Source organism: Neofelis nebulosa, chromosome 10 (genome assembly GCF_028018385.1).
Source record: "Neofelis nebulosa isolate mNeoNeb1 chromosome 10, mNeoNeb1.pri, whole genome shotgun sequence".
NCBI classification, from domain to species: Eukaryota; Metazoa; Chordata; class Mammalia; order Carnivora; family Felidae; genus Neofelis; species Neofelis nebulosa.
In genome coordinates, this window is record NC_080791.1 from 110,764,819 (window position 1) to 110,791,757 (window position 26,939).

At 57.7% G+C, this 26,939-nt stretch overlaps 2 protein-coding genes and 1 long non-coding RNA gene across 6 annotated transcripts in view; 2 read left to right on the forward strand and 1 right to left on the reverse strand.

Moving 5' to 3' along the window:
• The first annotated feature begins 212 nt into the window (after positions 1-212).
• On the forward strand, positions 213-4,459 carry LOC131488281 (uncharacterized). Of its 2 annotated transcripts, none has more exons than XR_009250143.1 (3): positions 213-340; positions 641-748; positions 3,739-4,459. It is a non-coding gene; the product is annotated as an uncharacterized LOC131488281 (long non-coding RNA). The 2 variants fall into 2 exon arrangements; XR_009250142.1 differs by lacking the exon at positions 213-340 and adding an exon at positions 380-543.
• Positions 4,460-4,676: 217 nt separating this feature from the next.
• Positions 4,677-8,747, reverse strand: LOC131488280 (actin nucleation-promoting factor WAS-like). Of its 2 annotated transcripts, none has more exons than XM_058689929.1 (3): positions 8,409-8,747; positions 5,500-5,696; positions 4,677-4,785 (listed from the first exon to the last, which is right to left on the reverse strand). In XM_058689929.1, exons 1-3 carry the CDS (start codon positions 8,745-8,747, stop codon positions 4,719-4,721), a joined length of 603 nt encoding a protein of 200 aa, XP_058545912.1. In that variant the 3' UTR covers positions 4,677-4,718. The 2 variants fall into 2 exon arrangements, with proteins under 2 accessions (XP_058545912.1, XP_058545911.1); XM_058689928.1 differs by having other exon boundaries at positions 4,744-5,360.
• The window catches only part of LRP5 (LDL receptor related protein 5), a 103,450-nt gene continuing 85,179 nt past the window's right edge, over positions 8,669-26,939 (forward strand). Inside the window, exon 1 of one of the 2 annotated variants that reach the window (XM_058689896.1) lies at positions 8,669-8,855. In XM_058689896.1, coding sequence (XP_058545879.1) covers positions 8,792-8,855 — 64 coding nt within the window. In that variant the 5' untranslated portion in view covers positions 8,669-8,791. The remainder of the gene's footprint in view (positions 8,856-26,939) is intronic. The other variant, XM_058689897.1, reaches the window with a different exon arrangement.

The window sequence follows — 26,939 nt, forward strand, 5'->3', positions numbered from 1 at the left end:
GCATTTCGGGACCCTCAGGCTGGTTGTGCTGACAGCCAGATTGCAGCGGGCAGAGCCGGGAGAGAGAGATGGGGCGGGGGGCTGTGGTAGCTAGCTGTGGAGAAAAGCGACGCACCGGAGAGCATGCCCGAAGCCGGGGAGTGTGTGGGCAGGAAGGGCCGACCGGGAGAGGGGAGAAGCGGAAGAGGGGTGGGGGGAAGATTGGAGGCGACTCAAGGAAGCACAGGAGGGAGGCCTGGGGTGGAAGAGACTGCGGAATGGAGAAGCAAGATACAGCAGGAACGGACTTTGGGTTGACACCGGGAAGGTCATTGCGGGGGCAGGATCCAATGAGCAGGAGGTGAGGACAGGAAGGCGGAGAGTGTAGACGGTGGGTTGGAGAGGCTGGGTGGCTGAGGGGACTGACAGGAAAGAAGGGGAATGGTGAGATTTGGCCGTGCTTTAAGAGGGCAGACTCTCCAGTTTACAGGCAGAGCCGGGAGATGGGGAGTGAGGAGGGGTCTTGGCGAGAGGCACGGGCCTGGGGAAGGAGAGCCGGTCACTGTAAGTTGGGGGGCGGGGGGGATTAGCCTGGGAGGAGGGCCACGGCAGAGCTAGGAGACCTGGGTTAGAATCTCAACCTGGCCATTTTCCCACTTAGGGCAGGTGCCAAGGCTGTTCTGAGCGGTGCTGTCTCTCTTGAGGGGTGGAGTTCATGTGGGACTTTCCACCCCAGTTTTGCCTGATGTCGAAGGCCCCAAACAAAACGGTAAGCGCCATCCTGCCTGGGGCTCCAAGCTTTGGGGGGCCGCTGCTGCACCCCCTCCAGCCTGCCCATCCCCCACAGCGGGCATGGTCCCTGCTGCTCACCCCACCTTGTCCCGGGCACTCGGACCCCGGAGTCCCTGCTCAAAGAGCACAGAGCATGGAGTCCAGGCTGTGCGGGTGCCTCCCTGGGGCAGAGGTCAAGTGACCTCACCTGACTCTTGTCACCATGCTCCAACGTAGAACTCTGAGGAATCCAAAAAGTTCCTGCCTTCCTGGTGCTAGGAAGGCGTGTTTGTCCAGCTAGGAGGATAGAACACTCTATATTCTATATAGTCTGTGGGCTAATTTTTAAATTTTTTTTTTTTTTTTTTTTTTTTTTTTTTTCAGAGAGAGAGGGAGACACAGATTCCGAAGCAGACTCCAGGCTCTGAGCTATCAGCACAGAGCCCCATGCAGGGCTCGAACCCACGAACCGTGAGATCATGACCTGAGCCAAAGTCGGACACTTAACAGACTGAGACACCCAGGCACCCTCTCCGTGGGCTAATTTATAACTTTTTTTCTTCAGTGACCACCCATAATTTTATTAGGTTGTAAATTTGCTAAGGTTTTGCCACATTTGCGAAGAATATAAATAATGAAGACATTTGGAGACAATAGGATGTTTCTCCATTGAATAGTTTGGAAGCGATCTCCTGGGAAAATTGTCCTACATACACATAGTTTGTCAGATCTAAAAAAATACTCATAATTCTTAATATCATCACAATTATTTTTCAAGCAGGATATGCTCGGTTAGGATATCTCTTTTGCCTCCTTCTATTTAGGAAAATTCCTCTACTTAAAAAAAAAAAAAATGACATTCAGGGGCACCTGGGTGGCTCAGTTGGTTAAGCATCTGACCTCAGCTCAGGTCATGATCTTGCAGTCCGTGGGTTCGAGCCTTGTGTTGGGCTCTGTGCTGACAGCTTGGAGCCTGGAGCTGCTTCGGATTCTGTGTCTCCCTCTCTCTCTGCCCCTCCCCCACTCGCAGTCTGTCTGTCTCTCTCAAAAATAAATAAACATAAAAAAATGATATTGATGTGTTCAAGAGGGGTTTTTAACTTTTAGGTGGCGGGCACGGCGTGGGGCTTGCTTTGTCCGTTTGGCCCGGGTGCTTGGTGGGGAGGGCCTCACAGAGGGGAGCTTGGTTTCACCAGCCCTAGGGCAGCTGACTCGTTTCTGTTTGCCCAGGACCTTCCCAGTTTGTGCCCTGAAAGTCTTATGTTCTGGGGACCCCTCAATGCCAGGCAAACCGGGATGCCTAGTACCTAATTAGCCCACTGCCTGCCATGAGAGCACAAAGGAGGAGACGGCTTAGTAGAAAGAGAGAGAGGCTCTGAGGTGGGCCCCTTTCATCCTGAGACAGGACAAGGGGGCTCCGAGGAACCAGGGGACATATGTCCCTGCAGCTGGGTCTAGGTGGGGGGACACCACAGGTGTCTTGTGCTTGTTCCAGGCCTGATAAATGAAAGGCCAAGGCCATCCCTGTAGCTGCCTGGCCAGCCACAGAACTGGGCAAAGTCCTATGTCCAGGGGTCAGATGGCATCTGAAAAATAGCCAATGTGCCCACAAGGAGCCCGAGATAGAAAGAACTAACGTTTGGAATCCCCAAAGCTACAGGCCCCCAGTCTGGTCCCAGGGACACTCGTCCCCGCCCCCCCCAGCCCTTTCCCGCCCCCATGTCCTTCCCCCTGCCCCCGCCCCTACTCCAGCCCTGAGGAGGAGAACAGAGGCCAGCTGGAGGAGGGGAGAAGCAGGGACTTCGAATAAACTTCCGTTTTGATGGTGAAGCCAGGCCTGGCATGGCAGCTGCTCACCGACGCTGTTTTGGGGCCAGAAGTGACCTGAGGACCTCAGAGAGTGACCAGAGAGGTGTGGCAGCCTCCTGGGGTTCCAGGCAGGGGCCCTGCCCCAGGGGCCTGCCGCGTGGACTGGTGGAGTCCTACGTGTTCAACTACGTGCACATTGCACGCCTGGCCCCGGTTGACCCCGGGTGCGCGTGAGCTGCTGTGCGTTTCCAAATATCTCCCCAAGGGCGCGCGAGACCGGCCACCTGCGGAGCCCAGCGGACACGTCTGTCTCCAGTCCCAGGCCACTCGTATGCAGCAGCCACGCTTGGCCCTGGCCTTCCGCTCACTTCCTCCTCTGCCTTCAGGGAGCCCCTCGCTCCTGGTCCCCTCGCCTCTGAGCCTGGAGGCCCCAACGTGCGGCCTTGGACTTCTCTCGCCTTCCACGCTCCTCTGCGATCGTGGCTTCAACGCTGAAGAGTCCCACCTCTCTGCGCCCAGCCCAGCCCTCCTCCCTGATCCCCAGACGCTGCCCAGTCCGCCCCTCAGGATGCCACGCCCTGGGGTCTCTTGTCTTTCGCTCACCAACACTTACAGTCTCAACGAGTGCCAGCCCAGCCGCCCAGGCGCTCGGGCCAAACGCTTTGACGGCATCCTCGACTCCCGCTCTCGACCTTGGTCTTGCTCTCCGTGTCCTCTCTCCCCGCAGAGAGATCCAGAACCCTACCGCCTCTCACTGTCTCCACAGCTGCCTTCCTGGTCACCACCATCTTGAACTTGGAACCCTCCCGCGGCCCCTCCGCTGGCCAGCTTGGCTCCTCTCCTGCCCCCGAGGCTCCTTCCCGCGTGGGAACAGAGGTTCCGTAACATGGATGTGGAATGCTGTGTTCTCCCCCTGCTCCCGGCCCTCCAGTGGTCCCCCATGTCACTCGGACGAGATGGCCTCCAGGACCCTGCAGAGCTGGCCCACTCCTCTCCGACCTTGGTTCTCTGTGCTCGGGTCCTCTGGCCCCTCACTGCGCCTCTGGGCCTGTGCCCTGGCCTTCCCCACCGGCTGCAAGGCCCCCTCCCTCCCTTCTTCCAGGTGTCTGCACAGATGTTGCCTTCCTAGTGAGGCCTTCTGTGCCCCTTGACCCTCTTACCCTGCTTTATTTTTTCCAGAACAGGCATCGCCGTACGACTCCCCGGAGCACGGGAGGAAAATGTGTTTACAGAGGACCAGAGAGCAAACGTTTTACGCACACCACCTCTGTTGCAATCCCTCCACTCTGCCATTATGGTACGAAGACAGTTGCAAGATGATGCCCTGAACAAGCCCTCACCTCTCTGACCTCAGTTTCCCTCCCTGTAAAATGGGTTGGAGAAAATTAGGGTCTGTATTCATTGCCCGCGGCGGCTGTAACAAACCACAGACCGGATGTCTTAAAGCAGCAGAAATGTATTCTCTCGCAGCCTGGAGGCCAGAACTTTGACATCCAGGGGCCTCCGCTCCCTTCCAGGCCCCTGGGGGAGGACCCTTCCTGCCTCTCCCACCTTCTGGGGGCTCCAGGCTCTCCTTGACTTGTAGCCACACCCCTCTCCTCTCTGCCTCCGCCTTCTTCTCTTTCTCCTCCTCTTCTGTCCGTCTCAAATCTCCCTCTGCCTCTCTGGTCTAAGGACAACTGTCACTGCATTCAGAATTTACCTGGATGGTCCAGACTCTTATGATCCTTAACTTAATGCCTGCAAAGACCCTTTTTTCCAAGTACGTTAACATTCACAGGGCCACCATTCAACCTACTACAGGTGTCTTTACGGTGCTTAAAAAGGCAGATGAAATCAGAATGTCAACCTCTTCTTTTTATTTTTTTATTTTTATTTTTTGAGACAGAGATGGTGCAAGTGAGTCAAGGGCAGAGAGAGAGAGAGAGGGGGGGGGGGGAGAGAGAGAGAGGGAAATGGGGCTCACCCAAAGCAGGTCTCGCGGTGTTTTACCCCGAGTGGGGCTCAAACTCACAAAGCTGAGCTGAAGTCAGATGCTTAATGACTGAGCCACCCAGGAGCCCCCAAACGTCACCTTCTTAATCTGCAGTGAGAAGGAAAGCAAGGTGGACCAGACACTGGCATGGCCGAGTCGAAAACACGGTCCCCAAGGACCCAGGTTATGCGGCTGCTGAACCTTCAGGAGGGCTGGGACTCAGGGCTACAGAAAGTGAGGGCTGGTGACAGCTAGGGGAGGGAGGAGGGGAGGGGGGGAGTGACACGGAGCCAGTGCTGCGCACCCACCCTTGGGCCCTGTCTTGGGTCCGTGTTAATCACGATTCCCATTCGTGCAGGGCTTTAAAGTCTAAAGAGCATTTTTTTCTGAGTCTTTGCTTATTTGAGGTTCATATCAGCACCGAGAGATAAGAAGTCGACCGGATAGCATCACTCCCATTTCATGAATGAGGAAACTGAGGCTCAGAGAGGTGAAGTCCAGCCTTCACGCCCTCGCACCCCAGATACTGCCATAGAAACCACGCCCACTACCGTTTAAGCCGTCCACTGCCCACCCCCCACCCCCATGCAGCCGTGGCTGCCTTTCTTCACCGCCCTGTGCCTGTGCAGGAGAGAGGCCCGCGGGGCTCCGTGGACGTCCCCACGGCGCACCTCTACCGAGCAGCCCTTGGGAGGATGCCTGTGGCTCAGAGAGCCCGGGGAACGCTGGGAATCCGGCCCGAACCTCTGATCACAGTGGCCAGGCCTCCCGGGCAGGAGGGCTCTCGTGCCCGGAATAACTCTCTCCAGAGTCAGCATGTTCCAGCCTGGGAGGGAAACCAAACAGGCACTTTCCCCCGAGTGTCACGGGGCTGAGATGTCATCCCCTGATGGGCCCTAAATGGACCCCAATTGAGCCCCTGTCCCCGGAAACGATTAGCCCCGACAGGTGCCGAGCCCCGTTACCTCATCTGGATGGAACTTGCATCTGAGGGGCGAATTGAGAGCGAACGCTTCCAAGTGTGAGGCCTAAGAAAAGGTCGGCGGCGTGATGGGCCGTGACAGGCAGTCTTCTGGGGGAAGTAGGAGCTTAGCACGTTCTCCGGTTGCTTCTTAACATGAGTGAGGAGTCTAAAAATTACTGCCCTTGTGATGTCGGCATTCTGCAGAATCAAATAGTGATTAGTTCTCATTTGTTCTTTGCAAACGACTTTTCTCAAGGTTCTGATAGGAGTCAGGCAACCTGGGATCTTGCTCTGATGCCTTAAGACCTGGGGCTCAGTCCTTCCCTTCTTGGGGGGCGGGGGTGGGGGGTCTCTGGTGTCTCCTCCACCGCCGGCATCTCAAGAGTCAGCACAGGAGACCGCAGGGCACGCAGAACTGGCCTCTGCCGCCCCTTGACCTACGTGGCGTGTTCTGTATTGACTGAGTTCCTCCTACTCGGAGAGTCAAGCTTTCCACCTCCCTTCCTGAGAATAAAGAATCTCTAGGTCTGTCGTTCTGCTGATGCTTGGTTCATTTTCCTTTCCTTACGAGCTGCTCTTGTAAGTGTCCCCTTAGGGAGCCCCTACAGCGGGCCACACTGAGCCCTCCTCCCCAGAGTGTTTAGCAAGACCCATTAGCTTTTCCTCAAGCATGTCCAATCCGGTTCCTTCTCGCCTTTCATGAGCCTCCCCGCCCAGCTCCCCGTCAGTCCAACCCACCGTCTCTCCTGGCTGCTGCCATGGTGCCCATCTGGTGGCCAGTCCCCCCACCCCCCACATCCCCTCGTCCCTCCTGACGGTCCTGTCCCTACTCAGCAGCCAGAGTGCTCCTTTTATGATCGTAGGTCAGACCTTTCCACTTCATTCTGTCATTCAACAAACATTTATTGAGCACCTACTGTGTACCAGGCCCGAGTCTAGACTCAGAGGGGATGTATGGGGAACAAAGCAAATGAAAATCTCTGTTCTCTGGAGCTTCCGTTCTCCTGGAGAGCAGAAAGGTGAGTAAACAGTATGTCGGGTGCTGGTCAGAGCAAAGGAGAAAGGTAAAGCGAAGATGTGGAACAGGAAGTGTTTGCAAGGGTGGTGGTTTACGGTTTTCAAAGGGGGCCAGGGAAGGCCTGGCTGAGGAACTGAAGATGCGAGGGAACAAATCGTGTGGACAACTGGGGTCACAGAGTTCCAGCAGACAGAAGAGCACGTGCAAAGGCCCTGAGGCAGGAGTGTGCCTGCTGTGCTGGAGGACAAGCCAGGAGGCCATTGGGCCTGGGGCAGAGCGAAGGAGAGGAGGGACAGAGCATTAGGAGGTTGGCGAGATAAAGGGAGGGATGCGGCCAGATCAGGCCCTTAGGTGCCATAAGGCCTTTGGCTTCTTTTCCGAGGTGGGAGTCACAACAGGTTCTTGAGCAGAGGAGGGAATGTGGTCTGGCTTGTTTCAACAGGCTCACTCTGGCTGCTGTAGATGAGGCTGAAGGGGGTCACGGCAGGGAGTGGGAACCCCGGCAGGGTGTGAGAGGGGTTGGTAGTGGAGGGGGCTAGAAGAACGAGGGAGTCTGCACCTGGCCCCAGGAGAGGCAGCCAGGCCCTGACGTGCTGTGCGTGGGGCCTACATGAGGAAACAGCAAGGGTGTTTGCTACCTAACTGCACCCCCCCCCCCCCAATGGCTTCGCATTGGTCTTGTGATAAATTCTTGACTCCTTTTCCAGGGCTGGTATGCGCGGGGTCCCAGCTGGCTTCTCCTGAAGCCGCATCTGACCCTTTTCACCCCCACCCGCGGCTTCTGTGGCCTTGGCCTTTGTGATCCCTCCTACAAGTCCAGCACCCAGGCTGGCCCCTGCCCAGGCCTTCACTCCTGATGCTGTCTCCGCCTGAACGGCTCTCCCCACCGCGTGCCTGTTCCCGGCTTGTACCCTCAGTGTCCCTCCCTCCCTCCCTAAGTCACCACGTCCCCAAACATTGCAGCCCAACACCACCCGTGTTCCATGGTGTTTCCTCGTAATCTGTTAAAGGTGTTTCGGTCTTCTGTTTTAAATTTATCTGTCTCTTGTTTATGTTTGCCTCCCCCTCTGGAACACGAGCCTCAGGAGGACGGAGACCGTGGCCTTGACCAGTAGCTTTGTAAAGTTGTCACAAACACACGAAGAGTGCGCACACCCTTGGCTATGTGGGTGTTCATGTGGGTTACAGCCGGCTCTCTCAGCACCTGCGAGGTGGGCACAGCTATACCCATTTTCTAAAGGAGGAAAGACTACCTGGAGGGGTTACATTTAGATCTGCCCAAGGGCACACCTGGTTCCAGGAAGCAGCAGATCTGGAGTTGGGACTTGGGCCCGGCAGCCCCAGGGCCAGGGCTTTGCCCCCTCTCCGCCCCCCCTGCCCTGCGCCCCCAGGGCCCAGAGCTGAGCTGCAGGCTCAGGGAGCACAGAGCCGGGAGGACGGGGGTGGGGATGGGGGCTCCCTTCCACGTTTGCTTTCTGAACCAAAGGAGAGGTCTTAGATCCCAGAGGGGCGGGAAGCATATTTGGAAGAACAGTGTGTCTGCTGCTTCGTGTACCGTAACTAATGTAGAGGGGATGTATTTGGTGGAGTAAAATAACCCGAAGTCCACCCCCACTCTCAACCCCTGCGGCTCGAGCCTCTGTCGGTCCTCAGCCTCTGTCTCTGACTTGCGGGCTCCCTCCTCTGCCCTCCTCTGCCCTCCCCGGCAAGAACAGGTGTCTTGGGGCCGGACCCCGCCTGGGCGGCCGCGGTCGGTCTCGGGAGAGCGCACCGACCTGGCTCTGGGCTCCCGGCTGCCCCGCCGCGTGCCCTTCCCACGCCCCGCCCCCCTCCCGTGCCTCAGTTTCCCCATCGGTCAAGGCCGGATCCCGGTGGCTCCACAGGTGACCCACCTGCTTCCGGAACTCGATCGGAGGCGGGGGTGGGGGTGGGGGGTGGGGGGGGTGGCCCGGAGCCCCCCCCCCCCTCCCCCGCGGGCTGTGGAGCCCGCGCCGACCCCGCGCCCCCGGGGAGCCCCTCGGGAGGCGGGGGCGCGGGGAGGGCCGCGGGCCGGCTCCGGGGGGCGCCCGCGGGAGGGCGCGGCGGCGCGGGGGGCGGAGACGCGGCGCGGCTTCCGCTCCCGCGCCTCCTCCCTCCTCCCCCGCCGTCCTGGTCCGCGGCGCCCGAGGGGGGGAGGCGGCAGGCGCCGGGAGCCGCGCGAGGAGCCGCCGCCGCCGCCGCCGCCGCGCCATGGAGCCCGAGTGAGCGCGCGCGGGCCCGCCCGGCCCCGGACAACATGGAGGCGGCGCCGCCGCGGCTGCTGCTGCTCGCGCTCTGCTGCAGCCTGGCCCCCGCCGCGGGTAGGTGGGCGCGGGCCGCGGGGACAATGGCCCGGCGGCCAAGTGCGCGGCGCGCCGAGGCGACTTTGCAAGTTGGGGGCGAGTTGGGGCGCGCGCCGCGGGTGCCCGGCGCCCGGGGGTGGGGGGGGAGCCGCGCGCGGGCCCTTTGTCTCGCCCGCCCGGGCCCCTCCCGGGAAGGCCGGGCCCCGTCCCGCCGGGGCGATCCCCGCCCCCCCACCCCCACCCCGGGGCCGGCGAGCGGGGCGCGCGGGCGGCGCCGACCCCGCCAGGTGCGGCGCGGGCGGGTCCTCACCTGCCCGCGGCCCCGGGGCGCGCTCGGCGGTGCGGCCGCGTGTAGCCGGCCGGGCGAGGCCGCCCTGGGACCGTGCGGACCCCGGGCCGCGGGGCCGGCGCACGGCGGGGACTGTCGGCCGGGAGGCAGGCCTCGCCGCCCTGCGTCGCGGACTCCTCGGCGAGCCCGTTTCCGATGGCCGCGCGGCTGGCCCGCCGGCCCCGAGAACTGATCGAAGTTGCACAGAAAGTTCTCAGACCCGGCGCCGGGCGGCCTGGCCTGTCGCGCCGCCCCGTTTCGTCGGCGAGGCTGTCGGTTTCCGAGCGGACCGACACCTGCCGGGTGCCCGGCGGACCCGTGGGGCCGTTGCCCGCCCCCCTCCCTCCTCCCCGCGGTGGCACCCGGCCGGTGTCCACGCCGGGGGTGGCCTCGTGGGGCCGCCGCGCGGGGTGACGTGGTCGCGGAGCGCCGCGCGGTCGGGAAGCGCGCGGGTGCCTCACTTGTGCACACCCTGGGGGACAGATCGAGGGCCCGGGGACCTTTCTCTGCAACTTTCGGTGTGTCCCGAGGGGTGGAGTTGAGGTCAGGAGGGCTCAGGAAACTTAAGCGTTGTGAAACGCTACACATGTTCTTTTAATTTGGAGATTGCCATGTGGTTTTGGAGCAAATCTCTCGCTACCTAAATCATTCTCTTCGGACGTGAGTGTTTTGTTTTTCTGGAGTGTGGCTGGCCGCCTTGGACGGGGCCACGGAGTCCTGGGCTCCCCGGGCTGCTGTGTTGCTGCCGGTAGCAGTTTTTTGGGGGGTGGGGTGGGAGCGGGTGGCTCAGGTCCCTTTGTCTGGGCCTCTTTAAGGCAAACAGCTGTCTCCCTGAATATTTCCAGTGTGGACATTGCAGGGAGGTGTCCCGGCCAGGCTCTGTGGTCACATTTCCCAGGGCTGCAGCCCCTTCCCTGAGGTTTGGGGGGGCGTAGAGGGGACAGTTTCCTCACGTCCGTTTGCCTCCCAGCCGAAGCCTAGAGAATGCCGGCGGTTTCACCCCAAATGTATCTCCCTCCGGAGCGGGTTTACATTTCTCAGCCATGTCTGATACCAGCAAAACAAGGTGACGACAGAGCAATGACAGTATCTGGGCAGCTCAGACCAACGCTGCTGCTTTTCTTTCCGGAAATGCCTGGATCACGGAGGCAAAAGGTTTTTTTCTTTTCTTTTTTTTTTTGGTTGGGGGGGAGATGTTTGTTTTAAAGGTGGGGTTTCTCAGCCAGCCATAGTGCTTTTCACTTCGGTGCAGTTTGGGATTTCCTGTCCCTTTTGGGGTGACGTTGCTGGAGTCGGATGCCTGCCGTTTTGTGGTTCAAGCCCCCAAGGGGAAGGAATCACGTCTGTGGAGTTCAGTCGTGTATGAGGCAAAGATAGAGTTGATCATTTTTACATTAGGAAGCATGTCAGCATGAGGGTTTTAGATCCCCGGCTAATGTGGCAATCCGATCCTAAAATGGAAGGAGGAGGAAGCACCCTTTCTGCACCACTGTCTTGACTGTCCCCGATTTCTGCGTTGGTCCGGAGTCGAGCCAGTACGCTGGTACCTAATTGTTTTTCCTGATTGCTTCCTGTTGCAATTTGAAGCTGTGAGCCCACGGAAATGCCTTTGTTTTAGTGGGCCCGGTGCTGGGAATGGCTTTCCCCGGCTCAGCTCCGCGGGCCCAGACCGCTCCCCTCTGGCCCCACAGCACTTGCTGTGGGGACCACCTGTCCAGGACCCCCTCTCCACCTCCCCCCACCGCCCAACCGCCTGTGGGTGGTTCCTGTAGATGCCTACTGCCCGGCCCACTGGAAGGGCCCAGCAGGTGGGGGCTGAGTTAACGAAAATGCTGGGCGGAGGCCGGAGGCCACCGAGAGAGGAGCCTCCGCCCTCCCCCACTGCCGCTGCTTTTCAAAAGCAGGGCCCACGTGCTTTTTAACTCTCCCCTTCAAACCCAAGAATGTACCCAGTCCACCGGTATGATCCCACATTTGCTGTGGAGATCCTGTCGCATTTGGAACCCATTTAATTTCAGCTGCGCTGTTTCACCGCTCAGGCATTTAGCAGAATTTGCACGCCGCTGGGGGTGGGGGTGCAGTCAGGTGAGGACTCAGCAATTGGGGTCAGACCAGCCTGCGTTTACGTGCTCGGGAGCTGTTTGGCTTTGGACGGCTTCCTTGGCTTCTCTGTGTCCAGGGTCTTCGTCTGGTTCTCCCCACCCCCCACCCCAGGCGGTCGGGACCGTCCCGGCGGCCTCGGTGTGAGACCGGTGGCAGCTGAACTGCATTGCCTCTTGTGTGATCGAGTCCTTGATCTTTCTGGCCGGGATGTCCAAAAGCGGTATTTCCACAGTCTGGGTTTTTCTTCTGCAAGCGACCTTGGGTATCTAGTCCGCTGTCCTGACTCGCTTATTGGCGCAACACTCGCTTATTGTCTCTTGAGGTGATTGACGGGGTGGACGGAGCCTGAGTACTCAGGGTCTGTCGTCAGCCTTGGTGGTTGCCATGTGGGCGAACTTGCGCCGCTGAGCCCACCTTCGTGTCCCTCAGTTTTCTCTCCTGTAAAATGGGATAATAATACTTCTGACCGCTAATTCAGTGAGTTAACACCTGCCTGGCACCTGGTCAGCTCTTAGGACTCTTTGGCCCCAGGTGCCGAGTGAAGCGCGGGGCTAGAATGGCAGATGAGTGTGCCTTTGCCGTCAGAATGTTCTGCCTACGGGGGCAGACAGGCACGCAGAAGCTGGTTGTGCAGCTATGGGAGAGGTGGGCCCAGGGGGGCTTTTCCTCACTGTCTCTGAGTCCCGTCCTCGAGGACCAGGTGGTGTCCTCCCCCGAAAGAGGCCAGATCACGACGCAGAGATTGGACGTGATCCAGAAGGCAATGGGAGCTTCTGGAAGAATTTAGTCCGCGGGGATAGGAAATGCAGGCTGGAGCCAGATCTGTCCTAGGTGAAAGGTGATGAGTTGATTTTTTTTTTTTTTTAATTGCGGTGAAAATCCTGTAATATCAAATTAGCCTTTTTAAAGCATACAGTCAAAAAAAAAAAAAAAATAAAATAAAGCATACAGTCCACTGCCCGTAAATACACGACTACACTGGGCAACCACCGTGGCAGTCTGGTTACAAACGTGTCCACCTCCCCACAATAAAACCCCACACCCGTTAAACGGTAAGTTCCCGTCCCCCACCTGCCCCCAGCCTGCTGTCTGTCCCAATGGAGTTGCGTGTTCTAGATGTTTCATATACATCGTGTCATACGACACGGAGGCCTCTTGCGTCTGGCTGCTTCTGTGACCGCGTGTCACGTTTTCTGGGTGCTTCCGTGTGGTAGCCTGTGTCAGCATTCCGTTGCTTTTCAGCGGCGGGGGGTCGGGGGGGGGAAGCAGCGGTCACCGTGTAGATCGCATCGTGCTCATCCGCTCACCCATAGATGGATTGATCTTGGTTGGGGACCTCTCGGCAGGCGCGGGCCGCGGTGTCCCGAGTGGGGTGTGGAACAGGGCAAGCGGTTTCAAGGCCGGGAGAGAACAGATTTGTCCTGAGGTCCACAGCTCGGTTCAGAGACGTGAGAGCTGGTGGCCGAGGCCGGGGCCGAGCCAAGGGCCGGTGGCGGCCTCCGGGAGGGGCGATGCCGAGAGGTGGGCTTAGCGCCGTGTTCGGTATTGCCAAAGCCCTGAGAGACGCTGGACATTTGTGGCCTGTGCGGCTTCTCGGACAGTCACTTGACACGCTCTCGGATCGCGGAGGCGCTGGTGGCGGTGAGGGGCCGCGTCGGGGGCCTGCTGGCACATTTGCTTAGAAAGCAGTGGTGTGAGACAGGCGCCCTGGGGGCCGTCCCGGGGACAGCGTGGGTCCCAGTGTGACCTGTTGAGACAGCGGCGGGGTCCCTCCTGCTACTGTGCCAGGCTGGTCTCTGCTTTCTCTTCAGCCCTGGGAGTGGTTGGCTAGCTCTTGGCCGTGGCCTCCGTTTCCTCACCCGCAAAGGTGAGCTGTGGCATCTGGCTTGTGGGGTTCAGTGAGCCAGTGTCCGTGGGGAGTGGCCAGGAGGCTCTTCTCCCAAGACAGGCCTCACTGGGAAGGACATAAAAAAGTCCTGCCCTAGGTTCCCAGGTTTCCTTTCAAAGTGCTGGAGGGCATGGTCAGAGTCAAGGTGAGACCGCCTTTTGTGGGGGGGGGGGGGGGTTGGGAGGGCGACCAGGAGCGGTGAGACCTGTTGGGGGTCTGGGTGTGGCAGGGGCTTGTCCCCGAGGGGTGCCTGATAGCCCTGAAGCTGGCTGCTGACCCTTCCCTGGCAAGTAAGGGTGTCGCGCTCCCCCGAGCCACGCGGGGCCCTTGTGCATATATGTCCTGCTCATCCCTGAGCAGCCCTGTCATCTGTTAACTGGGGACGGTTAACCCTCCACGACCCCCCTCCCTGCCGCCCGCCGGCCAGGGGAGCGCTCACCTCACACTCTTGGGGTGGCGGCAGCCGTGTGGCCCCGGAACCTCAGGTCTGGATGGAGTCTGTGCCCAGAGTCACATGTCCACTGTCCCGTGTCCTTCTTGCTCGAGGTCTCTCTTCCCCTGGGAGGTTTTCATGGTGAGGTCACGTCTGAGGCCTTTGGCAGGGGTGGGGGGATACTGTACTTTCTGGGTATTTTCTTACCCGCTTCTTGGTTGGTATTTAGTGTATGTTTCTTGCTTGCCTTGATGTCGTTTTCTAGCGTTTAAGGGGAAGCAAAGGTTCGCTCAGGGGGGAGAGTGGTTTTCAGCCTCTTGGGGGTCTCAGGGGCGCCTGGTTAAGGCTCCTCTCCCTGGCGGGAGCCTGTGAGAATGGCACACGCACACTGGGCCCTTCCCTGTGGGGCCCTGGGTACACTTCCGTTCCATGAACCTCAGTTTCCTTTTTTTGTAAAAGGAAACCAGCTGGCCCTAAACTCTGGAGGCATTTTCCCGCATGAAGTTTTCCAGTTTTCTCCCTTCGGGGGTCTTTGGAGCGCGGGGGTGGTCTCCTGCAGGGAGGGCCTTGTGTGCCACACTCTCTGGGCCTGCTGCTCCCTGCTCCTGTTCCACTGGGCTGTGTGGCTTCCCTGAGGGTCCTCGGGGTCCCCCTCCCCCTCCTGGGATCCTGCACTGTCAGGTCTAGAGTATGGTCTCCCCAGCTCTGCCCTCCCGGCCCGTTTTCCCCCCACTTTTATTTTTATTTTTAATTTTTATTATTTTAACATTTGTTTACTTTTGAGAGACAGAGAGAGACGGCGCATGAGCGGGGGAGAGTCAGAGAGGGAGAAGGAGACACAGAATCCGAAGCAGGCTCCAGGCTCTGAGCAAGCTGTCAGCACAGAGCCCAATGGGGGCTCGAACCCACAAACTGTGAGATCATGACCTGAGCCGAAGTTGGCCGCTCAACCGACGGAGCCACCCAGACGCCCCTCCCCACTTTTAAATGTATGATTCTTTTTTTTTTTTTTTTTTAACGTTTTTTTTTTTTTTTTTTTTTAATTTATTTTTGGGACAGAGAGAGACAGAGCATGAACGGGGGAGGGGCAGAGAGAGAGGGAGACACAGAATCGGAAACAGGCTCCAGGCTCCGAGCCATCAGCCCAGAGCCCGACGCGGGGCTCGAACTCACGGACCGCGAGATCGTGACCTGGCTGAAGTCGGACGCTTAACCGACTGCGCCACCCAGGCGCCCCTTAAATGTATGATTCTGGGGCGCCTGGGTGGCTCGGTCGGTTGAGCTTCCGACTTCGGCTCAGGTCATGATCTCACGGCTTGTGAGTTCGAGCCCCGCGTCGGGCTCTGTGCTGACAGCTCAGAGCCTGGAGCCCGCTTGGGATTCTGCGTCTCCCTCTCTCTCTGCCCCTCCCTTGCTCACACTCTCTCTCTCTCTCTCAAAAAAACACAAACATTAAATGTATGATTCAGTGGCATTAATTGCATTCACAAGGGTGTGCAACCATCACCACTATCTATTTCCAGAATTTTCTGTTACCTGAAACAGAAACCGTGCCCGTGAAGGGGGTCACACCCCGTCGTCCGCTGTCTAGGGCCCCTGGTAACCTCTCTTCCGCTTTCCCGTGGCTGTGGGCCGGCCGGTGGTCCCTTCCTCGTCTTTGTGGAGTCATCCCGTGGTTGTCCTTTTGCGTCTGGCTTATTTCACTCAGTGTGGTGTTTTCGGGGTCATCCAAGTTGCAGCGGGTGACAGAACGCCGTTCCCCTGTATGGCTGAGGAATGTTTCCCTGTTCGGAGAGGGCACGTTGGCTTTGCTCGTCTGTTCCCCTGCTGGCTGTTGACGCCTCTCTTGTGAACGATGCTGCTGAGGACGCGGCTGTGCACGCCTCCGTCTGGGTCCCTGCCTCCACTTTGGGGCGAACGGCCGGACGTGGGGTTGCCGGACCACGTGTCAGTCCGGGCTTGAGTTTTTTTGAGGCTCCATCAGACTGTCTCCTTCAGCGTGCCGCCTTTTACAAGCCTAGCAGCGGGCGATTTCTCCGCATCCCCGTCACCTCTTGTTTGGTTTTGTTTTCTGTTTTGCTTCCGGTCATCCTGGTCCCGCGTTGTGGTTTTGATCGGCGTCTTCCCGATGGCCGATCGAGCGTCTCCATACGTATTTGTTAGCCGTGTTCTTTCACAAATACGTACAAGTATTTACTTATTTTTTATTGGTGCAAAAAAGATGATGTTATTAAAGCAAGGGGATAGGACCCATGGACAGGGAGAGCTGCCGATGTCTACGGATATTTAAATGCGACACACACACGAATACGTAGGAACGGCTGAACTATGTACCGCGGTACCTGCTTGTTTATTGCGTATGACCAGACCTTTAACACGTGTTGTAGCAAGTGGATTATGTTATTTTGAACACAGACTCCGTCTGCCTGTGGCTGTAGCCTTTTTTACTTGCTAACATATCTTCAGCATTTCCTGTATCTTTACTTTCAGATCTTTTAAAAAAAATTTTTTAACATTTATTTATTTTTGAGAGACAGACAGAGCACGAGTGGGGGAGGAGCAGAGAGAGAGAGGGAGACACAGAATCCGAAGCAGGCTCCGGGCTCCGAGCCGTCAGCACAGAGCCTGATGCGGGGCTTGAACTCGCGAACCGTGAGATGGTGACCTGAGCCGAAGTTGGACCCTTAACTGACTGAGCCCCATTTACTTTCAGATCTTTTTAAAAGCTACGTAGTATTTCATAGTGTGGATATAAAGTAAATAAATAAACTTAATAAAATTTCTCTGTTGAGTTGTTCATCTTTCTCACTGATTTGCAAGAGCTATTTATTTGGCATGGAGAGTAACTCTATGTTATATTTGTTCCAGAGTCGTCTTCTGATCTGTAGCCTTTCACCCATATTTCTGGTGGTTTGTTATTGTAAAGGCATTAAGAGGTTTCACGTAATCAAAACTCTGGGTCTATTCCCTTAAGCTTTCTGGGTTTTGTGCTTTGTTTCTCTACCCCCAGATTATAAACACCTCTTCCTTAATTTTTTTTCCAGGACTGTTATTGTTTGGTGTTTTGGTGTTATTGTTTGGTGTTATGTTTGGTATTCAGACATTGGTTTATCCAATTTTGGGGAGGTATAACGTGTGAGGTAGGGATCTGGACGGTCCCTGGTGTGCCCCTACACCCCTATAAATGGATAGGGAGTTGTCCCAACACCTTGACAGAAAGGCCCATCATATCCTCATTCATTTAAAATGTCACTCACACTTTCATGTGCAGTGTCCACAGATGGCATGGCTCCTGATTCTGGTACCTTGTGTCCTGCTCCGTTGACCCGTTGGTGTCTTTCTGTACCAGTGTGCTCTTTTTTTTTAATTAAGTTTATTTATTTACTTTGGGGGGGGGGAGGAGCAGAGAGAGAGAGAGAGAGAGAGAGAGAGAAAGAATCCCAAGCAGGCTGCACACCATCAGCACGGAGCCCGACATGGGTCTCGACATGGGGCTCGAACCCACGAACTGTGAGATCACGACTTGAACCAAAGTTGGCCATTTAACCGACTGAGCCACCCAGGCGCCCCTCCGGGGTGCTGTTTTAACCTCTGTACGTAGCATCGTAGTGTATTTCAGGACTGATGATGCAATTCCCCCCTTCATCGTTGTCTTCGGAAAATTGTGTTGACTGTACCTGTACATTTATTCTTTAGTGATACGCTTCAGAGTCAGCCTATCAGGTTCCATCCTTTGAGCCCTTGATCCGGCGACAGTAAACGGTGACGCCGGACGGGTGTCCCAGGGCTGGGCTCGAGCAGTGGTCTTCGACAAGCAAGCTGGTCCTTGGCTGTGGAAGTAAATTCACAAGGAGCCGGCCTTCAGGTTTTTGCTTCCTGTTTGCACGTGGGGTGCTTCCGAGGTGACATTTGTGCTGGACGGCCTGCGACGCTCCTGCTTCTGGGCTCCCTCACGCCAGCAGCCTGCTCGGGAGACAAGCTCTAATGCAACTAATTCCAGTGTTAGCCCGGAGGCGAATCTAATTACCGCGTAAATTACTGCTCCCCTCCCCTGGTTCCCTCCAGAACAAAATGTGAGTAACTTTAATTTCTTACCTGGGCTGCACCCCTTTATTAGCCCAGATGGGGAGGCGGTACCTGCCTAGCCAAACTCTTAGGAAATTGCTCAATAGGGTATTAAAAGCCGCCCGAGCGCGTGGCCCCGGCCAGAACATGTCAGCCGGGTGCCTGGGTGCCTTCCAGACTGTCCACGGGCAGCCGGGTGCCACCTTGGAGTCTGCCCTGTCAGGGGCAGGCCTTCTCCGTGACCCAAGCGACGTCCCGCTGCAAAGCGGCTTCCAGCAAGATGTGCTCTCGCGTTGCTCTTGGGGGGGCAGGCCGTTTTTCTGGACTTTCCCCCGAGCAGACTCTGTGCGGAAAGGGGACTGGAGCGGGCGCTGTCTCGGACCCCCAGGAGTCCTCCTCACCGAGGCTGGAGCGTGCGGCTCCCTCTGACGCCCCTTCTTCCTCTGCGATGCAGGCCCCGGTCTCCGGGTGCTCCTTTCCTCTCCACCCGCCCCTCCCCGGCCTCACCTGCAGGCCCCCCACAGGGGCGGGAGACTACACCAGCTTCTAGCAGGTGTCCGGGAGCCTCCCCCTGCCCCGTTTACCGTTCACTCCGGCCAGATGACGTCTTCCACGAAAACACCACCAGTTTCCCAACATCTGAAGTTGGAACTTTCTGGCCTGCTATTCCATGCTGCCCCCAGGCTGGCTTTAGCCCCCTCCTGTGCTCCCCCGGGGGAGTTGAGTGCTTCTCCAGACAGATCTGTCTCCTCGGAGTCCGGAACCTTCCGTGGCCAGCCAGCCCGAGGGGGCTTGGGGACACAGGCTGTCTTCACATTTGTCCCTCCACCTGCTGTCTGGTGTGGCGTGGATGCTTACATGCTCAGGAGCTGTCTCGGGGTCCCCAAGGCCTCGTCTGTCCAGAGAGCAAATCTTACCCGTCCTTACTTCCTCTGGCCCCAGATCTGCAGCCTGGTAGGCTCCCACCGCATCACGGTATCCAGCGCTGCTGTGTTTCCCAGGGTATAGAACACCTGTCCTCCATAACAGAAGGCTTCTGAGGCCAAGCGTGGGACCCACTCCCCCAATAGAAACCCGTATTCCTGAGGTACGGACTCTGCGAAGGCCTGTGCTTCTCGAACATACTTAACCGTAGAGTCCTGTGTCCATGAAATACCTACCCTCCCCAGGGGCGGTTTGTGGGGGCTCTCGCGGTCCCACCTGTGTTTGCGCAGAGTTCTTTCCCAAGGCCAAAGCAGAATCGGCTCACAAGAGCTGAGATGCTGGATCCCTAGGCCTGCCAGGGAGCAGGCCCAGCCCAGGGGACTTAAATGTGCCCTCCTGGCCCAAGAGGTGTGCAGGGCCGGTCAGCTGTGGCTGCAGCACTGCCTGTCCCTGCAGAGCAGGTGACCACCTGGCGTGTGTCTGTGAACAGAGCAGCCCCAAAGCATGTCTCCCTTTCCCCGGGGCCGGGCCCCCCCCTGACCTGCCGGGCTGGGTACGGAACGCCATGTCCCTAGGGAGGTCTCTGCCCATGTGGCCCCCACTGAGGCTTTACTCGTTCTCATTTAATCCCTACCTTCTTTCTGGGGGCTTCTGTGCCGCCAGCCCTGGAGTGCGCGGGCAGGAAGGCTCAAGACCAAAGAACGGAACAGAGCAAATTTCGTCCATTTGGCTTCCATTTCTAGTTTTTAAACCATCTTCGCTTTGTTTGGAAAGATTGTGTCCTTTGAGGAAAGCACCTTTGTGGAATAATAACCTTTTCTGCTTAACTGAGTGCGGCCATGCAGGTGGCCCGGCACGGCTGGCTGGAGCTCTGGAAAGTTTGCCAGAAGCAGAGGCTCGGGGTTCCCTTTGCCCCTCCCAGGGACGTCTTCACTCAGCTTTTCCGCACCGAGAGCACCTCTCAGAAAGACCTGCTCAGAACAGGTCTCCAGCCGGGCTCCTGCATCCCCGTGTGGCCCAGTTCTTGAGACCTCTCTGCACAGCAAGGCCTGGCTGGGGCCCCGCCCACCGGAATGGAATGTGGCCAGAGGTGGGAACCCCACCACGCAGGCTGAGCTGAGCGATCCTGTTAGGGTACTGCCTGGCCGGGGACTGGTGAGAGAGGGTTTCCACGGTCTCCCCGCATGAAATCACCGATCTTCTGGATGGCTGGCGTCTGGGAACTGGAGAAGTTCAGGGTTTTCCTGAACCTCACTAGCTTGTGTCAGCAGAACAGGACGAAGAGGCAGGCGGGAGTGCAGAGTTAGGAACGCGTTCTGATCCGTGTTCAGGGAGATCCTCCCTGTCAGAAGTGTCAGGGGACACATTTGCTTAATTGTCCCCCTTCGTCTCTTTGTGGGTGTGGGGAAGGCAGCTGGGCCTCGTTTCTTCCTGTCCGCCTCTGTCTAGTACCAAAGGCCAGCTGGGTCACCGGCGAGTACCCAGGCAGGTCACCCCACTGTCACACTTGTGGCATGGTGTGTGTGTTTCCATCCAGCACCACCCCCCGCCCCCCAGGCTCCCAGCAGAGTCTGTCTTGCGCCCCCCTCCCCGGGCTGAGGGCCTGCTGTGCCCAGACTCCTTCCTTGCTGGTCCCCCAGGTTCGCTGTGAACAGCTGAGTGGGTTGCCAGAGGAATCCCAGCAGGGAGCCCCCCCGGGGCCCTGGGGGCCCGGAAGCCTCCACCTGTTCTAGCCCCGCCCACATTCCTGGCTCTGCTCTCAGCTCTGGGGCCTTGGGCAAGTGAGTTAACTCCTCTCGGCCTTAGTTTCCTCACCTGTTGGGGTAATCGTCGCCCGAGGACGTAACGTGGCTGCAAAGTGCTTAGCACGGGGCTGGCTCCTGGTGAGTGCTCAATAATTATTATCTATTAGGGCTGTTATTACAATCATAATTGTTATTCTCCGGGGAGAGGGCCCTCGGGGGGATTCTGGAGTCAGGTTCAATTCCAGCTAAGCAGTGGCTTGGCTGAAACCATCTTAGCTCAGGCTCATTAGAAGGTGGAAACTGTTTTGGAATAATGGCCATATTGAGCCCGATCACTCTGAATTTGCCACCTCGCCTAGGTAAAGCCTGGCAGGCCTGGGCTCCGGAAGCCGTGGGGCTGGGGAACAGGTGCACAGGGCTGTGTGGGGCGGGATGCTTCCTGGACCTTTGCTCTGTCAGAGGTGTGGCCAGGGGGCATTTTTGCTCTGTGCCTTCATCAGGAGCCCCCCCCCCCCCCCATTGATTTCTAGGTGTGGCCAGCACACCCCCTGCCTCTCCCTCCCCAGAGGAAGTTATTACGGACCCCTATTTCTTCTCTCCCTGTGCCTGTCTTCCGACAGCCTGCTCACTGGCCCGCCTGGCAGGCTCTGAGGACCGGGGCTGGGGCGACCTCTCCTGTGCGGTGGGCACCTGGCCGGCCAGTACTCATCTCCGGTCCTCTGTATCTGTCGGTCTTCCCGCCCCATCAGCTTCTCGTCGAAGGCAGAGGAGGGAGTCCGGGCACCGAGCCTTCCCCCTCAGGTGAGGTGCCTGTTCCATCTGCCTTCCCCGCCCTGGGCTGCGGATGGTCAGTGCCTTTGCCCTGGCCTGCTGACGGGGCCCTGTGCCCAGTAGGCGCTCTGTGATTGGTGAGAGAGGCTGCTCTCCAGCCCGTGTGTCAGGCCGGGTCTCTCACTGCCACCTTCCTCTCTGGCAGAGGGGAGCAGACCCCGCAGCCCTGAGCTTCTGGCCCTCCCTCCGCACCTGCCCTCTGGCCAAGAGCCGAGGTGGGACCTGCCCATCCCTTCCTGGGCCTGAGCTGGCTTTCCTGACTTCCTGTTGCCTCGAGCCCGAGAGTAATTTAAGCCTTTAGCAGGTGCTTCTGTGTGCCTGGCCCAGAACTAGGCCCCTGGAACAGGATGAACGCAGGCAGGCAGCAGCTCTGTCCTCATGGCTGGCCCAGGCCAGACCCGGGGCGGGGTCAGAACTGCCCCTCAGTCAGTAGTGACTGTGCTGGAGGTGAGGTGTGCAGGGGGGCCCCTCTCCACCCCATGCCTGTTACCCGGGCCTGGCTCCTGTGCTATACGGACTCTGGCTTCCTCAGTATTGGTCACTCCCTCTCCGTCCGGCACGGTGGCCTCTCTCCCTGCCGCGTTTGCCTTCTTCTGTCTGGCGGGTCCTTCTCCTACTACTTTGGCCTTCACACCAGCCCTGGAGGCAGGGAGGCTAGCCGTGCCTCCCTGGTCACCAAAAAGGCTCAGAGCATTGACCTACGTGTGGGGAGAGGGGAGAGCCGGTGAGGGGCAGGCACCCCTCCCTCCACCCCTGCACTCACTGCTCAATGTGTGACAGGGACGTTAGGCCCCGTTGTGAGGGAGACATTTAGCTCCACGCGTAGAGTCCCTGAGGCACCCATGAAGGCACTGGGTAGTCCCTATGAGGGATTTGAGTGTGGATTTGCATTCTTGGGTTGCTGTGTGGGATGTGTGTGTGTGTGTGTTTTAAAAGTAGGCTTCACGTCCAGCGTGGAGCCCAGCATCGGGCTTGAACTCACAACCCTGAGATCAAGACCTGAGATGAGATCAAGAATCCAACGCTCAACAGACTAAGCCACCCAGCTGCCTCTGCTGTGTGGTTTTAATACTTGGTGCGCCCACACCCCCTTCCTACAGATGGGAGCGTTGAGTCTGAGGACAATCGGAACCCTGTGTGGGGTTGCCCCGGGATGACCGGTGGGGGCCTGGGGTGGGAGCCCCAGGGGTGAGCAGGAGGGGCTGCTGACCCACCAGCCTGACCTGCCCCCCACCCAAAGCCGCACTCCTCTGGGACCTACTGGCTCTCGCTGTGCGAAGCCCCAGGCTGCTGGTGCACCTCTCTGTTCTGTTCCTTCTCCTCCCTGAGGACAGAGGGGTTGTCCTGGAACAGACAAACCCGGATGTGTGGTCAGGTGGTAGAGGGGCGGAGGCTGAGGGGCTGGGCTTCCTCGTTGGCCCGCGGTAGGGTCACCGCAGGGCCTCGGGGGCTCGTCTGACCCTTCTGTGGGGAGACCTGGGGGTCATTCAGTGGCCCCATTATGCAGAATGAATGAATTTCGAGTACTTGTCACTGATTAGTGGAGGGTGACCTCGGGCAGGTTACCCAGTCCCCCTGTGCCTCTGTCCCCTCGTCCGCTTACCTAGGGCCCCTCCGAACCCTAATTTTGGGCTTCTCCACATGGTTATGATCCTCTAGACCCAACGCATAGCTGGTTCCCAGGATGATCAGAGCTGGTCTCCGGTGCCAAACTTCATAGGGAGCCCCCAAACCTGCATAAAATATTCAAGACGGAGAGGTTCTGGCTCTTCAAGGCACGTCAGTGCCCGGAGAGGCTTCCGAGAGGCTTCAGCAGGGACCAGGAGGCCAGAGGCTAAACCACGTGGAGGATGGTTCTTGTCCACTCCGCTCTGCCTGGAACAGAGGTGTTGAGAGCCTCAGGTCTTTGGGCTGGCTCCCTGCAGCCGCCTCGAGGCCTCGGCACCCAGCGGGCTGCTTTTGTTGCAGGAACAGTAGGTCACTTGAAAGCGGAGCCTCCCGGTTTTGCCCCATAAAAAGGAGATTTTGTAGCGTGATGGTAGATTTTGGCACGTCTTTATTATTACCATTTTTTGCAACACGTAAAGAAAATAAAAGCCGGCACAAAGGTATGTTTGTCTCTGAAGTGCGTTTCCTTTCCCAGATGTTCTTTTCTGCCAGTTCCAGAATGCATCCTGAGCTCACTTCGCGTTTCCTCTGCGGCGCACAACAATTCGATCTCTGTGACCACATGGGGAAGACGCCGGCTTCCTCGCCGGTGGGCGTGGGGGGGGAGGGCTGCGACGGTCCCACCCTCTCCCGCCTCAGCGGAAACGACCAGTCCAGCTAGAGACCCCGCTGACGGTTGCGGGTTTCGGCGGTCTTGCTTGCCCCGGGTGGCAACTGGCAGGCTGGGGGCTTAGCGGTGCCCCGGTGTGCACCTGTGTTCCTGAGTCTTGAGTTTGCCGTGTCACCGCGCGTGGAACTCTTGTGTCTGCGTGGCCTCGGCGCGCCTGGGACGTGGTATTGTCTACGTGACTTGGGGCCGACCCGGCCCCTTCTTTCTTTCTTGCATCAGGTACCGGTCCCTGCCCAAAGGACAGGTGTCAGGGACACGGTGCAGATGCAGGGCGGGTTGGAGAGCCGGGTGGAAGCGGGTGGGCGTCACCAGACTCCGGCAGGGCCTCAGGGCTTCCTCAACTGATTGGCCTGTTCCTCTGACTTGAGACGGGTGATACGTGTGCGTGTGAACTGCACACACAGACACACAGACACACACGTGCTGTACTTGGGTTGATTTCTGAGGGCTGTCAAGAAACCCATAAAAGCTTGCAATTAGGACAGTTTAGAAAATGGTCTCCATTAAGAATGTTTACCGTGGGGGGCTCCTGGGGGGCTCAGTCAGTTAAGCGTCCGACTTCGGCTCAGGTCACGATCTCGCAGTCCGTCGGTTCGAGCCCCGCGTCGGGCTCTGGGCTGATGGCTCGGAGCCTGGAGCCTGTTTTGGATTTTGTGTCTCCTTCTGTCTCTGACCCTCCCCCGTTCATGCTCTGTCTCTCTCTGTCTCAAAAATAAATAAATGTTAAGAAAAAAAAAAAAAGAATAACAGAAATAATTAAAAAAAAAAAAGAATGTTTACTGTGGGGGGCTCCTGGGGGGCGCAGTCAGTTAAGCGTCTGACTTTGGCTCAGGTCATGATCTCACCGTTCGTGAGTTCGAGCCCCACATCGGGCTCTGCGCTGACAGCTCCGAGCCTGGAGCCCATTTCGGATTCTGTGTCTCCGTCTCCCTCTCTCTCTCTCTGTCCCTCCCCCACTCACTCTCTGTCTCTCTCTTTCTCAAAAAATAAATAAACATTAAAAAAATTAAAAACATGTTTTCTATGGGGTGTGCATTTTTTCCTTTTTTTTTTTTTTTTTATATTTTACTCATTTTTGATAGAGACAGAGCACAAGTTGGTTGCGGGGGGGGGGGGGGTGGGGGGGGCAGGGAGCAGAGAGAGAAGGAGACACAGAATCCGAAGCAGGTTCCAGGCTCCGAGCTGTCAGCACAGAGCTCGACCTGGGCTTGACCTCACAAATTGCAAGATCATGACCTGAGGCAAAGTCAGACGCTCAACCGACTGAGCCACCCAGGCGCCCCTGGGGTGTGCATTTTTCTCTGGGGTATGCATTTAACGCAATCTTTAGTTTTTGGTGAATGCATCCTGCCTCAGAGCACCCATGGGACAAATACCTAGACTTAATAAGTAAAAATAGCTCATAGTTACTACCCATTCACGGTGTAGCAGGTGGGGTCTAAGGGCTGTTCGATTGACTCATTTAATCCTTGCAGCCGCTCTGGGGACTGGGTGCCCATTATGTAGATGAGGAAACCAAGGCTAGGAGAGCCGGCAAAACTTGCTTGGGGTCATGCGGGGACTAACATTGGCAGCCCCAGGCCCCACTGCCTACCCCTTCGTTGCCATTTGAATTAGAAAACTGTTTTCTTTCATCTGTCAAGGAGAAAGGCTGCAGAGCCCCGGGTGCATTTAAATAGGCGACTTCATTATAAGGGCGTGTGGAGGACACTGAGGCCAGAGGCTCTCCTGGGTGGCCTCACCTTCTGAGTGGCCACCTGGTGCCTGTTTCCATGGGGCCTCAGGGCTTTGGATGGAAGCCACTGCCTCCCCATCCGCTGGAATGGGCCCCCGAGTCAGTCTCTGCCATGGCCTTGGGCCACTTCCGGGAGCGGGGAGCTGTTGAACCGAAATGGTATGTAATCAGAATGCTATATTTTGTCGAAAATAAGAATGTTAGTAACGGGCTGGTTTCTGGCAAGTCAAACTGGGACTTTGAAATACATATTTTCCCCTGCTCTGCCCCAAACCTTCTAATTAGTGCAAACGCACATTGGCAGACATAAATCAAATGTCATATTTCCTACAAACTTGTCCTAGGTATCAGTGAGTTGGTAACATTCCACGGTGGCTAAATTCAGGCATGCGGAGTGAGTGTGTGTGTGCGTGTGAGCCTGTGCACACGCGTGTGAGCGAGAGCACGAGAGAGCTGGAGGGGGAGACCGGGGTGGTGAGCCCTGACCGCCCGCTTCCTTCCGGCCCCCTCACCTGTCAGCACCTGCACGGTCACTGCAGGGAAATCTATATATTTGCCCAATTAAAGCGTAGTTGGTAGAGGACATGGCTTCATTTCCGTCACAGGGAAATCTCTGCGGGGTTCATAACCACACCCTGACCTCCACCACTGCTGGGCTCCATTTGTGGACTCAGTTTTGGAAAAGGCGATTTGTCTCAGGTAACTGGCCCTGGTGTGGGCTGGGTCCTCCCCTCCCTGGCCTTGGAACCAGCTCTGGGGTTTCGGTGCACTTCTGGGGCCAGGGTCCAGGACGTGGCCTTGGGTCAGGTGGGTCATTTGTGGTTCTGGGCGGTGTTGGCAGGGCTCGGATGCTCTGTTGCCCGTGTGGACCAATGTCCTGTAGCTTCTTGGATCATTTGTACGTGGGGTGGTTTGTTGCGGACGATTTCCCGGTAACCAGGTGGAGAAAGCCTCTTTGTCAGGACAGACGTCCTCTCTGGCCAGAAGACCATGTGGCCCCACAGAGCCCCCAGCCTTGGTGGACATCAGGCTTCTCGTCCACGAAAGGGGGAGGAGGTGGCTGGGGGTGGCAAGTGAGTGTGCCGAGCTGGAGATGGCCAGCACTTGGGGACCTGTGGTGTCTGCCCATTCTCCGAGGATGTGTCTTGTTCAGTTTTACCTTTGTGTTTTCTGTTTCGCTTCACCTTCAGGCCGGTATTTTTTCAAAATGTGTCCCCTGGGCCAAAACTAAAAGGTGCTCTTTCATCAGATACATTCGGGAAATCCTGGGTATAGAGCATGACGTAGGTTTCTTCACTGCGGGACTTCTCAGAGCCTTTAAAATGGCCATTCCGTGCTAGACTGTGTCCCCTTCTCCCTAGGCTGGCTTTACAGGTTGGGGGAAAAAAGGTCGACTACTGGTGTGTGAGCTGGGCTGTGCCCAAAGGGACACGGGACATCACCAGCACTCTTCTTCCCTGTTACCCTTGCTTTGGGGTGACTTCTTCACAGTTGTCCCCGGCAGAAGCCAGCTTAGGGTTGGGGCTCTACCTCTTGGTTCTGCCCAGTGCTGTGTGGGCTTCAGCTGCTGGAGGGATCCCCCCGCCCCCCCCAAATAAAGCTTGCTCCTCTGCCAGGGCCAGGGGCGGGGGTGTTAGGAGGTTGAACTGGGTTAAGGTAGAGGCTGAGTAGGCCCCCTGCAGATGCCAGTTTCTTCTCTGCCCATCCCTCTG